The sequence below is a fragment of the Canis lupus genome, chromosome 2 (genome assembly GCF_048164855.1).
Source record: "Canis lupus baileyi chromosome 2, mCanLup2.hap1, whole genome shotgun sequence".
NCBI lineage: Eukaryota > Metazoa > Chordata > Mammalia > Carnivora > Canidae > Canis > Canis lupus.
Genome location: NC_132839.1, coordinates 72296482 through 72312015, shown reverse-complemented (window position 1 = coordinate 72312015; position 15534 = coordinate 72296482). Strand labels below are relative to the sequence as shown.

Below are 15534 nucleotides of genomic sequence, written 5' to 3'. Positions count from 1 at the left end.
ATGCCCAAGGTGCCTCACCTGACTGGCCTAGGAGTCACTGACCTGAGCTGGGCCAATCAAACTCTCTAGTTGAGGAGCTTGTACCAAGGGATAGAGACAGGTGGAGATGGCCCCTAATCTGAGATGATGAAGACTTGGGAGTTGGGAAAAATGATGAAACAGCTGGAAAAGGAAGTGTGCCAAGAAGGGCAGGAACACAGCATGTATGTATCAAGATGGAGCTGAGGGAGGAGCTCATGCAGTTTCAGAGAGTAAGGTGGCAACAGTGGCTGCCGGCTGACTCCCCAGTTCCCATGAGGGCATCTGAAGTGCTCCAGATGGAACCAGTAGGATTCTTTTTGGCCCTCCTGACCAATCTTCTTTTCCTTGAGCTTCTAAGTGTCTGTTTTTGATAATCATGGTTCTAAGACCAGGACAGATGAGAGACAATAGCCCTGAACCAGTCAGAATAGACTGGGTTGTGTGGTAATAACAACAAAGACTTACACACACTACACATCGATCCCTGGTTGACTGCTGCTCTGCTAAACATGTGCCCACTCTGGGACCCAGATTGATGAAGTAGCCTATAGCTCAATCATTACCAGTCCCTGAGGTAACTAACGGATTATAAATGGTTGGAAGGAGGAATTCACCTATTATGGCAATGAAATTTTCTGACTACTGAGGATGGGCACCTGACACTTGCCAAAGCCTACTCTCTGCTTGAGCCATATTGAATTTTTTTCTTCTTGGGAAGATGACCAGATTTTTTTCTTACCTTTGGGATTTTGCAAAAAGCCCTTAGCAACACTCTACAGGACATAGAACTATTTCTTCCAGAGGTATAGACATAAAACATAATACAGGAAAGCACATCCATCATTACGCCCTGGTTGTGACCTCAAAGAATGGTAAGTAGGTGAAGGTAAGGAAATGCTATGGAAGAAGATGTAGAGAAGGAGAGTGAATAAATCCTGAGCGTATCTGATTTTGGTTTCTTTTTAAAAATATATTTATTTATTTATTTATTCATGAGAGACACACAGAGAGAGGCAGAGACATAGAAGGAGAAGCAGGCTCCTCACAGGGAGCCCAGTGTGGGACTCGATCCCCAGACCCGGGATCACGCCCTGAGCCAAAGGCAGATGCTCAACCACTGAGTGACCCAGGCATCCCTGATTTTGGTTTCTGATGGAGTAGGACTGCCCAGAGGGAATTTTCACACACTGTCCTCTGTCAGGAATGGCTGTGATCAACCTTCCAGACTTCCCCCCAATGAAAGAGAAATTTCTCTTCTGATCGGTTAGAATCTGAGTCATTGATGGGGCCACTATTACTAATGACGAGCTACTATTCTTGGCATCCTTGACCTGGCTGGTGCCAAGGTCAAAATTTGAGAAGAGTAGAGGGCCTTGATAAGACCCCAATGCTGGTCTTCTTGCATCAACTTGAGCTTCTCACGGGGACTTGCACTGGGGCTTCAGTGTTGGCATGGTCACTTGTTCACTGATTCCTATTTTGCTATTGTTTCATAAACTCCTTTGAGAATCTGTTATAGTGGGGATTGGGGACATGAGAAAGGGCTATCAGCACAATAAGATTCAGGTTTTTCTCACCCTGCCCAGAACATCGTCTGAGAGCCCCCCATTCTAACCCTTAATCGTTAAGAGTTGGCTAAACATGACATGTGAAATGAATTTCTATTAGGAAATGCCATTGAGCTAAGCATAGAATGTGGTTGTACATATATGACTTCCTAGAATCAGGACAATATAAAATGGCAGCATCGACACCTGGGAAGGGTCTATGTGTAATCTGTCACTCTCCCTGCAGAGAGGAAAGGATTAGGAAGTGTGTTTGGGAGATAAAGAATCAAAGGGCAGAGACACTGAGAGGGAAATCCATTAATTGTGTTTGTCCATGATTACCCAGGAAGAAAAAGCTACTCATGTTTTGTGACAGTCAGTAATTAAATATGAGAGACGCCTCACCATGAATTCATGTTCCCGGTTGGAAGAGGAAATGGTGAGAGGCACAGTGCATGAGCTGAATCATCAGTGACAGGCATTTGTTGAACGTGTGGCCAGAGCTGGGCACCAAGGTGGGGGTGTGTGCACTCCTTCCACATCCATTGAGAGCCTGACTAAAGGCAGCTCTGTGCTGGGTGCCAGCTGCACACATCCCACCCTGATGGAGTTCACAGCCTGGAATGGGGAGGAGGGTTTGGGACAATAGACTGTAATATGTGCCAGTAAATGGGAAGGGACTCACAGCATCCAGCTAAATGTGAATTGTTTTTACTCACTGGCATGAGAAGCCTGGAATATATTTTAGTGGAGGCAGGGGAGCCCTCTTGACACCACCAGTCTACACTTGTCCTACTATGCCTGGATTTCAAATCACAATCCTGATGCAAATTCTTGCTTGGGTACAGATTTCTGTAATCAGATTGCTTGCTCACCAGTACTGGGTTGGGCTATGTACCCTGGGAATGAGGGTTTGAATAAAGGAGAAGGGAAAACTCTTTGGAACTTGGAACTCAGGAGAGATGGCTCTGAGTGGGGTGGACTGGGATTGGGCACTCCATTGGGTGGGTTGGGGTAGGAGGAACATCCTCTGGGAATACACTGGGACCTGAAGAGAAAAAAAAAGCCCCAGGAAATGTCAGTGGGCCAGACAGGAGACAGGAAGATGACAAAAGCAAGCTTCACTCAGCCCACCCCAATTTGTGCTGGGCTTGCTTGTTCTTCATTCATTCCAAAATTGTTGATTACTTCTTATGAACCAGGCAGTGTTGGGACTGGGATATGGAGGGTGGGGAGCAGACACAGCCATGAAGAGGACCTAGCCTCTCTAAGGGGCTTGAAGGCAAGGAGGATGAGCCATGGACAAAAGTAGCCCTACTGCGCAGTTGGTGGTCATCAGAGCCAAGAGAAAGTTACAGAAAATGTATGAGCAAGTACATGGAAGAGATTACATGGCTTGGGTTAGTGCTGCTGGGAGACCAGAAGGCATCATGAAAGAGGTAGAACTGACCCTTGAGAAGCATTAATTTTGATGTGCAAAGATGGGAGTTGAAAGGCATCATACATAGGATGACAGGGTGGACAAAAGCAGGGAGGCAGGAAATCAAGAAGTCTGTGTTATAAAGCAAATGTTGGTTGGTTGCACCCACATGTGTGCTGTAATTTGACATTTTAAGAGTGTTTCTCTCTAGGTGGAAAATTTTCTGTGTTTTTTCCCCTAATAAGTAGATCATACCTTTATACTGAAAAATAATAATTATGATGATGTTCAAAGTGGTAATAATAATAATAATAATAATAATAATACAAATTGTGATCAAGTTGAATGGAGCCTTGAATTGCCAAGTTTGGTTTTATTTGGTGAGTAAAGACATCACCAACTAAAGTCCTTCCCTTCCCATCTCTCTGTTCCTAATTCAGCTTCAGCCTTTTGACTCAGAGGAACATTGCCCATCTCACCCAACCCCACAGAAAAACAAAGTTGTAAGAAAGAATGTCCAAGAAATAGTTTATTCTGAACAAGAAACAACACTGATTCAAACACAGCCAGGAAATCCAGTGTCTCTTGGGCTGCTTCCAGCTCCTGCCCCCTAATTCATGAACTCAGCCCAGTGAGGAATCTGAAGTGCTGCCCAGGTCATAGTGAAGAGAGGAGCAGCCCTGTGATTTCCTAGAGGGAACAGAACAGTGCCGATGGGGGACACAGAATGACAAGTGTGCAAGACAAGTAGACTTAACGTGGGCAACACAATTGAGAAATAAGCTTGGTTCAAAGGAGGAAAATAATGACCATTTCCTGTTTTTAAAATAAAAATACAAAACCACACCATCCATTAAAATGATTCTCTTAAGACGTCTAAGATGACATTGACAGCCCCAAGGATTGATTGATTCATGATGTAAAAAGTAAAAACCAGAAGTTGGGAGAAAAAAATAAAAACAAACTTGAATAGGGGTAGACAGAGTTTGAAGAAGACTCCAGGAAGAAAAGTTCAAGGAATCCTAAACACCAAGCTTGTTTCTACAGAAAGTGACCTGCCAAATGAGTGACAGACCAAAGTTTCTTCAGATGATGATGGTGATGCCCACAAAATGTGGCTAAAGTTTAGTGAGTGGTGCATGCCAGGTGCGTCACGCACCGGATGCTGTTGAACCCTATAATGATCCTGCAAGGCTGGTTTTATCATCACCACTTTAGAACAAGAAAATGATACATAAGTGATTATGCAGTTTGCCTAAGGTCTTCTGGTTAGTAAACAGCAGGGCTGGATTCTCAACGAGCCTGACTCCACGTCTGAGCTCTGTCCCTGGTGCTACAGCTTCTCCGCATTCAGAGGGCGAGTGCTCCCCAAACATGTCATTCCTTGGGTGAGTCCACCATCCTTCTAGAGTGAATTGTTCTAGTCACCCATGCTTCTTTACTCATCTATACAGGGCCACCTCATCAATGCCATTTGGCGACCCTCTTTAAGACAATGCTGAGGAGACCACTTCACACCCTTCACAGGAAAAACATCTAGAAGGAGGGTGGGGACTTAATTTGGCTGTGGGACTGGGTTTTGGGAGGAACTCTGATGGCACTCAAGAGGAGTGACTGATGGTTAGTGTCTTGTCCTTCCGAGGGGCATCTGCCTGCCATCCCTGCACAGGGTATGAGGTGGGGGTAGGGAGCTGCTGAAATTATGGGTGGGAAGCAGTCTTCTGGGAATAAGGGCAGCCATGTACCTGCAGCATTGAGACCCAGGGGACCAGGCTGATGTGCAGGCCACACCCTCTTCGAGGGTCAGAAAGACTGGCCCCGCAGGGAAGGTAAACGAGGACTCTTCAGGTTTTGCTCCAGGGTTTGGGAATCGTGTTCCCAATCGGAAGGGCAGGCTCAGAGATGTTTATTCTGCCGTTGGGCTGCATTTTCGAAAGTACTATGTGATGCACCATGATGGACCAAACTGCAAAGTTGGGATGGCCTAATTGCTTTGTGGGATGGGAGCACACTTCAAATATCAAGGTTGTAGTTTGCCTGTGTAAACAATTTCATGTCACAGGTTTTGCATGTCTGCTACCCATCTGGTTTCTCCCAATAACCTTGTGGTTAGAGGTGGGACACAGCTGTTTTCACCCCTTTGGCAGATGCAGAAACAGGCACAGGAAGGGCAAGGTTGTCCAAAGTCACGCAGAGAATCCGTCAGGCACCTGGGTCCAGAACCCGGGCTTCTTGGCAACAAGCTCAGGGCTCTCTCTGCATTTGATGTCATCAGGGGTGAGACTGGGACCATCGTGGCACAGAGAGGGGCTTTCGGTGGGCAGGACGATCTGTGCAGTCCCGGCAGGTGCTGTAGGTGGTGGCTTAGCTGCTGCAGCCGCGGGAGCAGGCATGGGCTAGAATGTTGTTGTTGCACCCGTCCTGGAGCTTGCCCTGGGTCTGGCTCCCCTCTCGGCCCTCTGTGTCCAAGAGCTGGCCGCCCTGCCCCTGCTGCCTCCTCAGCCTGCAAACAAGCACAGCACAGATGTGAGATGGTGACGTGGAGCAGAGGGCAGTGGGAGGCTCAGGAGATGCATTGGTGCAAACAGGGCACTGCAGATGATCCCCGGATGACTACCACACAGTCCGTGGCCTTGACGGGTCACAGGACCTATGTGTGAGTGTGTGCACGCATGCTTGTGCTGAGTGGGATTCTCTAATGTTTGCAATTGTGTCAGGATTTGAGTGAGTCCTTCAGGAAATGCTGAAGTAGCAGCAGCAACACAGTATTTTGAAGACCGCAAACTTGGTGGCCACCGCCTCCCACCCTTTGTCTTCCCACAGGGACGAGGCCCTGGTGTGCATGGAAGCCCTCAGCCCATGCTTTCCCTGGCCCAGAGTGTGGTACCCCGGAGCCAGGCAGGCCTGGGGTCAAAGCCTGGGTCAGGTGCACTCCTGTGAGATATTTAACACACACAGCTTCAGTTTCTCCATCTATATAATGGATATGACAATTCCCACCCAATGGCTCCCTGTGAGGTCTACAGGAGATCAAGCTTGTAATTTGCCTAAGTTCTCACGCCATCAGGGTAGGCGATGAGCCCCACACATCATTCATTTGTGTGGATGCATTGAATGCCCACTGATGTACCAGCCACCAAGGCAGGGAGCAGGGGAAACCCTGGCCAGCAGAGTGAAGAGTCATCTTCTCTGTCCTCATGGAGTTTACTGTCTCAATGGGGCCATGGACACCAATTGAATTATCCACTAAATAAATACCCAAACAGATGAGCACCCAGCCTTACGAAATGGTCCACGACAAACTGTTAAGGGAACATGATTCTAAACATTGCATTTCTTAATAGCCGGCCCGCTGCTCACCCTCCATGTGATCTAAGATGTCAAGAGCCTTCTCCTTGTGACCTGCAAGTTCAGGTTCACGCACCATCCCACGACTGTCACTGTGTGCATGGGGCAGGCAAAAAATAAAATGGAGACATGTAGGGAAGGAGCAAGAAGTCTGAGAACAGGAAAAACACAGCTCTCAGTACTTGCTACTCGGGCACCGCTGGTCCAGCTGCTGTCTTCCGGGACTTAGCCTTCCTATGGAACCTAGGATTAAACCATTCACTTGGAGGAGGCTAAGGGAATCATCAGAGAGATGATTCCAGCCCTACTGTGGGGCTGGAAATAATAAGATTGCCACAGTCTTGCCTGTTCTGAAAGACACAGGTTTCAGCCCAAATTTACTTCTCACATAAGCCGGTTCTGTCAAACAGAGCACAGACCTGCTGCCTGATGTGTGTGAAAGAGCCACTTCACTCAGCAAACACACGCTTCCAGGGCACTGCAGATGATCCCCGGATGACTACCACACAGTCCGTGGCCTTGACGGGTCACAGGACCTATGTGTGAGTGTGTGCACGCATGCTTGTGCTGAGTGGGATTCTCTGGTGTTTGCAATTATGTCAGGATTTGAGTGAGTCCTTCAGGAAATGCTGAAGTAGCAGCAGCAACACAGTATTTTGAAGACCGCAAACTTGGTGGCCACTGCCTCCCACCCTTTGTCTTCCCACAGGGACGAAGCCCTGGTGTGCAGCCCCTTTGTCCCCAAGGCTTGTGGCTATCCAGGTAGCCAGAAGGGGAAAGGTGGTTAGGGTCAACATTCATCCACAAGACAGGTTGGGACCCAGAGGATAAAGTAAGTGGGGGAGGGAGAGTCTAGTACCAGCAGAGGGGGTGGTCGGACTTCCCGGGCAGGGCTGGGAACTGCTCAGGAAGCTCCCTCTCCTGTCCCTTCTCTGTCCTCCCCTCTACTTTAGGAGGTACCTCTGGAATGAAACTCAGATCAAAACTAGGGAAAACTCAAATGGCTAAGAAACTAAATGAGAAATGCCTGTACTTCCAAAGTAGAACCTCCCTGTTTGGTTCACAATTGTAATGCCACATAATTCTCTGGGTATATCACAGGATAGAGGTGAATCCCATTAAGATTTTAAGTGCTCACTGTTTGTGGGAATGCAAACTGGTGCAACCACTCTGGAAAACTGTGTGGAGGTTCCTCAAAGAGTTAAAAATAGACCTGCCCTACAACCCAGCAATTGCACTGCTGGGGATTTACCCCAAAGATACAGATGCACTGGGGACACCTGAACCCCAACGTTCATAGCAGCAGTGTCCACAATAGCCAAACTGTGGAAGGAGCCTCGGTGTCCATCGAAAGATGAATGGATAAAGAAGATGTGGTCTATGTATACAATGGAATATTACTCAGCCATTAGAAACGACAAATATCCTGCTTCGACGTGGATGGAACTGGAGGGTATTATGCTGAGTGACGCCAGTCAACCGGAGAAGGACAATCATCATATGGTCTCACTCATACAGGGAATATAAGAAATAGTGAAAGGGAAAGGAAGGAAAATGAGTGGGAAAAATTAGAGAGGGTGACAAAACATGAGAGACTCCTAACTCTGGGAAACGAACAAGGGGCAGTGGAAGGGGAGGTGGGTGGGGCGTCGGGGTAACTGGGTGATGGGCACTGAGGGGAGCACTTGATGGGATGAGCACTGGGTGTTATACTATATGTTGGCAAATCAAACTTCAATTAAAAAAAAGAGAATGAGAAAAAAAAGATTTTAAGTGCTCAAACATAGCATAGATAGCCTTGCTGTCTCTAGACTCTTGCACTTCTCTGACCCGAAATATAGCTTCAAGGGTTGCATAATACAGAGTGGATGAGAGAGAGATGGATGCAGAAGTCTTGTGTAGATCAGGGAAGGCTTCCTGCAGGAGGCAGCATTTGAGCTGGACTTTAAGGATTGCTATGGAATGGGGGTAGCCAGAGGGAGGGACAGGGATTTGAAATGAAGGGACATAAGTCAGGTAAGAAAGTAGAGCAGAACAGTTCAGCATGGACCAGCATCCTCTGGAGCTGATGGTTTACGTACTTTGGCTTCTTTTGGCCAGAGTTTATTTAAAGAGTAGAACTAGCAGTTTGAAGTCACCATACATATTTTATGTATACATAAAATAATGTGACCATGAGTACTGGACCCTACAGCATTAATTAAATGAGGTATGAGTCAGTATGGGTCATCCCCCCTTGGCAACCTATCATCAGATTCAGGGTGAACCAAGGTGGCTGAATCCAGAAAGAAGGACCTTTCTATAGGCTTCCACCCATCCACCTATAGCACATGGAGCTGGGATTCTAATCCAGTTCTGGGAGGCACCAAGGCCTGCATTCTTCTCACTACATCTGCACCCCCACGCACCCACCAACCATTCACCATCCATTCTCCATCCACTCATCTGCCCATTTTCTATGCACTGATCCCTACATTCATCCACTTACTTACCCATCTGCCCATTCATCTATCCCATCCATCCATACACCCACCCACCCATACACCCACTTCCATGTCCACTCATTTGTCCCATTCCCAAACCCATCTGTCCACTCCTCATCCACTTACCTATTTACCACTCACCCATCCACCTCCCATATACACACCCACCCATCTACCTCATCCATGCATCATCCACGCATCTATCGATCCATCCATCCTCCCCCTTAGTCCTTATTCATCTCATTATCCACCCATTCACCTGTCCATCCATCCATTTCATCTATTCACTATATACAGATCTGTTGATCTTCCCACTTACCTCCATTTCCCCATCCACCTCCCCCATCTATCATTTATTCATCTTCTGCTCATCCACCCATCCACCCATCCATCCAACCAGCCATCCTCCACTATCCTCCCATCTTATCAATGTGCTTCCACCTTCCACCCACTCACCCACCCATTCACTCCCCTACTGTCTGAGGCTCACAGTTGAAGGGGCTGCGTGGAGCAGGACCAGACATATTCAAACAGTGAATATCCACTGTGACAAAGTTTCTGCTGGAAGGAAGCAGCATAGCACAAGGCCTCGGCTTAGAGCCAGGCTGTTCCTGTCCCTGGGTCCACAACTTATTAGCTATGTGACTTTGGGAGTTTGGATTCAGACCCAGGGATATCGTTCTCCAAGACCCCTGCTCTTTCTACTGACTCCTGTGCCATTCAATCCTAACCTGGGGGGAAGGGATGAGCATGGAAAAATCGTTCCATGCTCCAAAGGAATTAAAAGGCTCATGTTGCTTAAATAGGAATCTTCGAACCAAGACGGATATGAAACCATTATGACTGTGGCCCTGAGAGCTCACCTCCATGACTAGCCCACAGTCCAGTTATCTGTAACTCAGGAAGAAATGAAAAAGGATTTTACATATCCTACTAGGCAGAGCTCAAGTCTGCTGATGCAAATTGGCCGGTTATCTCTGCAATGGCAGGAACGTTTAATTTTCTCAGCCAACTTATCACATTAATTCTCAGCTTTGTGGCCGGAATTCTGAGTGACAGCCACAAGTTCCCTCAATCTCTCAAACTCCACCATCAGATGCCAGAAGGAAGCGCTCTGAGACACTGAACCTCTACCAAGGAGAGTAGGACACACATTAAAATTTGTAATAAATCAGGCTCGAGGCATTTTTCAAAGGCAAAATATTTCAGAAGAGTAAAATAAAATGATTAGCAATCAAATTGCAACTCCAGCTACTTCACACACGCAGGATGGAGTCCACTTAATACCAACACTCATCTGCTATGCACTTTCCGGAGGCGAGGCCTGGCCTCTGCTGTGAGAGCCCGGTTTTCGTTTATGAAGTCAGCACGAACTGCTTTCACACCTATTCCCAGCATTCCACTGGCTCTCCCTGTGGATGTTTCCTGGCTCGTGCAGAAACGTGGATGGAGGGGCAGAGTGGTGTAGTGGGGGAGTGCAGGGCTGGCCGTCCCAGGGGCCCAGCTTTGCCATCACTGGCCTAGGGGCTGGGCACACACTTCTTCAAACCCCCCTCTCCTCACTTGTAACACAGGGACAGGAGAACATGAACCACTGTGTGCTGTCTGTCTGTCCTGTAGCAGGTCCTTTATAAAGGGCAGCTATTTTTAAAAAATATTTTATTTATTTATTCATGAGAGACACAGAGAGAGGCAGAGACACAGGCAGAGGAAGAAGCAGGCTCCATGCAGGGAGCCTGACGTGGGACTCAATCCTGGGTCTCCAGGATTACAACCTGGGCTGAAGGCGATGCTAAACCTCTGAGCCACCCGGGCAAGGGCAGCTATTTCTTTAAAAAATATTTTATTTATTGATTTGAGAGAGAGCACATGAGCTAGGCTGGGAGGGTTGGGGGGCAGAGGGAGAAGCAGACTCCCCACTGAGCAGGGAACCTGACCTAGGGCCCGATCCCAGGACCCTGGGACCATGACCTGAGCCAAAGGTAGATGCTTAACCACCTGAGCCACCCAGGCAAAGGGCAACTATTTTCAAGACGATGATCACAATGTGCAGATACTCTCCTTTTGCAGATGGGGAAACTGAGGATCAATGAGTAAAACTTAACTTGCAGCCATAATTCTGATGAATGTCTCCCAGCAAGGGGGTCCCCAGAGATGGCTCTGCAGGCCACTTTCTGGGTGGAGAGGGGTCAGGGCAGAAGAGGAGGGAGAGGACGTGCTGGAATGGGATATATATAGAGTGGCTGAGGGTCAGGACCCAGAAGTGGATGGAACAGGACAGCAGGCTGAGTAAGAGAGAATCCACCCCCAGCAGTTGTGGCGCACTGCCGAGGAGCTCACAAACCAGGGAAGGCCAGGACATGGAACTGGAGACTTGAACCAGGTCTCCTGTCTTATTGTGTGTCTCTCACCCACTGGAGGGGGCCACAGCATGGCATCTGTGTCTTCACAACACCCAGCACAGCACCCAGCCCTTGGCAGGTACACAAACCACAGGTGCCAGGAGGATGGGTGCGCCAACAAAGGAATAAATGCCCATCTTTTATTAGCAGGGTGTTTGCCCAGGTTGGCAGGTTGTGCCAACATCCCAAGGGGGAAAGAAGGCTGTTGTAATTAAATGAAGCAACAGGGTGTCCTAGCTGGACAAAAATTGGATTGCCATTTGCAGAACTGGGGAGTCATGGCCCTTGTGGGCAACAATTCACATGAGCTAACGTGCATGGAGCTTTTTCTCTTGTAGCTGAGGGAGTTGGGATAGGTTGTTACTGTGTGTGAATGTGTTAATTAAAAATATTAAGGCAGGGCAACCCTGGTGGCACAGCGGTTTAGGGCCGCCTGCAGCCCAGGGCATGGTCCTGGAGACCCTGGATCGAGTCCCGCGTCGGGCTTCCTGCATGGAGCCTGCTTCTCCCTCTGCTTATGTCTCTGTCTCTCTGAATGAATAAATAAATAAATCTTTAAAAAAATATTAAGGCAAAAAAATGTCAAGGCAAAATGATGTTTGACACAGCACTTAATGGATATGGTCTGATAATTTTGTATACAATGAATTATATTAGCAAACACTTGGGTAGTGCTGATTATGTGGCAAAGGCTGTTAAGTATTTAACCTGTGTTAACTCACTTGTCCTAACAACCACCGTAGAAAGTAGATATTTACATCCCATTGTGCAGATGAGGAGACTGAGGCACTAATGTGAGATCCAAGGTCACAAAGCGAGCAAGTGTCAGTATTCAATGCCAGGCAGCATGACAACAGAGTCTGTGTTCTTAGCTGTTATGTATAATGCTTCCCTGTGGTTCATAAAAACCAGAGTTGAAGTTGGAAGAGAATTCTGGGGACGCCTGGGTGGCTCAGTGGTTGAGTGTCTGCCTTTGGTTCAGGTTGTGATCCCGGGTCCTGGGATCAAGTCCCGTGTCGGGTTCCCCACAGGGAGCCTGCTTCTCCCTCTGCCTGTCTCTGCCTCTCTCTCTCTGTTTCTCATAAATAAATAAATAAATAAATAAATAAATAAATAAATAAATAAATAAAATCTTAAAAAAAAAAAGTTCTGGAAGGTCACATACCCAACTGAGCGAAGGTTATCAGGTTAGGGTCGGGAGGCGGCTGTTGACGGGAAGAAAGCAGTCCCCTGTGTGTACACTGCGAAATCCCTTCTCTAGCATCCCTAAGCAGACCACTCTCAGCAGAACCCTGCTGTCCTCCCCCCCCCCAAGACGACCCCCTGCACGGGGGAAGAGCTCAGACCCTTAGAAACTTCTTCCACCTAGAAAAGAAACTGAGGATTCTGCTGTGTGACAGCTGCTCCCCTTCTGGCCTTTGATGTGTTTTCTAGAATTATTCTCTCTCTTCAATTCTTGGACGCCCTCTGGGCTGACCATCTCCCATCGTCCCCTGGGTTCACTCAGTCCCGCTGCTCAGGGCTTGGGAGTCTAACTTGTGGGAGGGAAGGGTGCTTATCAAAGGCTCCCAAGCCCCCAGCTTCAGCTCGCATTGCCAGTGGGGAGCCTCCACAGGGGTCAGGAGGAGCAAGGGGAGTTAAGTTAGGGCATCTAACTGCCCTCCTTGCATGGTCTCCTTGAGCAGCTGAGAGCACTGTAAGGTCGCTGTCCCTGCTGAGGTCGCCCTGTCCCCAATGGTCTCCCCCTTTCCCCTCTCTTGTGGAGCCCAGGTGGAAACCCTGCTTCCGTGAAGCCCCAATCCACTGCGCTAGCCAGTGTGTGGGAGCAGTGGGACACAGAGGGCCCTTTCAAGTCGTGTCTCCTTGGAGTATTTCCTCTGGGATTCTGAGAAAACATCTTCCAGGCTCCCACAAGATCAGAAAGACTCTTCCTTAAGTGAAAACTCAGTACAACCGGCCGTTCTGCTTTCGAACCTCATCACTTACTGGGAAGATCGCCTTGTGTGCCATCCTTATCTCACAAATTCAATAACAGCCTCTGGCCAGAAGCATTAAAATTCCGTCAGTTTTATCTGCTGTTGCCTAAAGCAAACGTATTTGAGGGAGTCTTCGGATGGGGCCCGCTATACCAGGGGAGGATTTGGCAAGATGCAGCGGATTACCTTACTGTGTCTCCCCCTCTACATCCCTTTGCAAACAGATCGTAACGGAAACGGAAGGGTTGGCAGCCTCAGGTTTCTGAGTGATGGAGACTGAGATGTACTGAGCGTGTTCCCATTCAACACCTCCTCACTGAATACCTACGTCCACCTCCTGGAGAAGAATTCACAATACCCCTGGTGAGGACGAGAAGAGGACACCCAAAGATGAGCAGCTGGTGGTAGGTCACATCACTTGTCAGACCCGAGCTCAGGCTCAAGGGGAGGACTTTGCTCTTCCCACCTTCCCAGCCTCGTGTCTCTGCCTGCACACCTGCACGAGCAGATTTCTCTATAGATTTAGAGGTGAGGCTGATAATCTGTGTTCGAGCTGCCTTGTGGGTGAGACATGTTGGGTCCCCATTGACTTGGGTGCACAAGAAAGGCCTAATGGGTGGGCTTTCCTCCTAGTGCTCCCCAGTGTGACCTGCCCCTTTCCCTGCACCTGGAGGGATCTCAGTTCCGGGCTCTGGGGCTGGGCAGGCCGTGGGAATAGTTCTGCCCAACGAGAGAGTGAGGAGAAATGCCACCAGCAGGCTGAAACAGTGCCGATGCCAGACCCTCTCAAAGTCTCTTTCCTCTGTCACTGTGATGTTCCAGAAATGCTGCTTCCTTCAGGCTGGGTCCTAGGGTGAGGAGGATGAGGGTGATGTGGGAGCAGCACCCCCTCACATGACCTCTGTAGACATATAGCATGAGTAAGAAACAAACCTTTGTTGTAAGCCCCTGAGATTTGGGGTTTGACAGGGGGAATCTGGAGATCCAGACACTGTTCTGTGGGTGACCAATGCCCTCAGTGCAGTTCTGGAATGCAGAGTTCCTATGGGGAAACCCCGTGGCTCCAGACAAGAATGAGCTCTTTGAAGGTTGAGAGGTCTGAGTTAGGGGGTTGCCCATCTCTTTGCCTGGGCAGCCAGCCCTGTCCATCCCCTTACCCTTCCTGCCCCCATCCAGGTACAGTTACTGTGTTTCACCTGCCCAGAAGAAGAGGAGGTCAGATGGGAAGCCAATGGGATCGCCTGTGTTTTCTTTATTCATCTGCCCTAGCCCTCACTATCTTTTTATTTATTTTTCTTGGTATATTTTTTATTGGAGTTCGATTTGCCAACATATAGCATAACACCCGGTGCTCATCCCGTCAAGTGCCCCCCTCAGTGCCCATCACCCAGTCACCCCATCTCCCCGCCCACCTCCCCTTCCACCTCCCTTGCTCGTTTCTCAGAGTTAGGAGTCTCTCATGTTTTGTCACCCTCTCTAATTTTTCCCACTCATTTTCTCTCCTTTCCCCTATAATCCTTTTCACTATTTTTTATATTCCCCGTATGAGTGAGACCATGTAATGTTTGTCCTTCTTCGATTGACTTACTTCACTCAGCATAATACCCTCCAGTTCCATCCATGTCAAAGCAAATGGTGGGTATTCATCCTTTCTAATGGCTGAGTAATATTCCATTGCATACATAGACCACACCTTCTTTATCCATTCATCTTTCCATGGACACCGAGGCTCCTTCCACAGTTTAACTATTGTAGACATTGCTGCTATAAACATTGGGGTGCAGGTGTCTCTAGCCCTCACTATCTGTCACTCCTTGGACTCAGTTAACCCGACATTGCCAACTCCACTCTCCCGGCGGAGAGGACTGACATTATGTCACCTCTGCCCTCTGACAGCAGCTGCTGCCCTTTTATAGATCTCACCTCCCTGGTTCCTAGCTACTGATTGGGAAAGGGCAGGCACTTGACCCAAGGTGTACCAATCAGAGTCCTCCTCTGCTGGCTAGATTGGATTAGTCCAGGAATGTCACCTGACCCAAGCTGAGCCAATCAGAGCCATTCTCTGGGATGCTAGAATTTGAGATATGGAAAATCTTCTCTTACTTTCTCTCTGTTTCATCTTTCATCTACTTTCTTGAGTTTGGGGATAGAGCTGAGAGGCTCTGGAGCTTTCAATACTGTGTCTTCACAGTAAAAGAAAATGGCTTCAATGTGCAAAGAAGCAGAAACCACTGGGAGGAGGAATGAGTGCATCCTGGCCTGGATGCCAGCGACCTTGGGGTCCTCTTGCACCCCAGCCCTCCCTGTGGCCACAGGAGCCCCCCCTCCCAGTGCATC

General features: G+C 48.4%; 1 protein-coding gene across 1 annotated transcript in view; it reads right to left on the bottom strand.

The window, feature by feature from the left end:
• Nucleotides 1-3499: 3499 nt before the first annotated feature.
• The window catches only part of STK32B (serine/threonine kinase 32B), a 385348-nt gene continuing 373313 nt past the window's right edge, over nt 3500-15534 (bottom strand). The window contains exon 12 of the mRNA XM_072806445.1: nt 3500-5491. Coding sequence (XP_072662546.1) covers nt 5353-5491 — 139 coding nt within the window. The 3' untranslated portion in view covers nt 3500-5352. The remainder of the gene's footprint in view (nt 5492-15534) is intronic.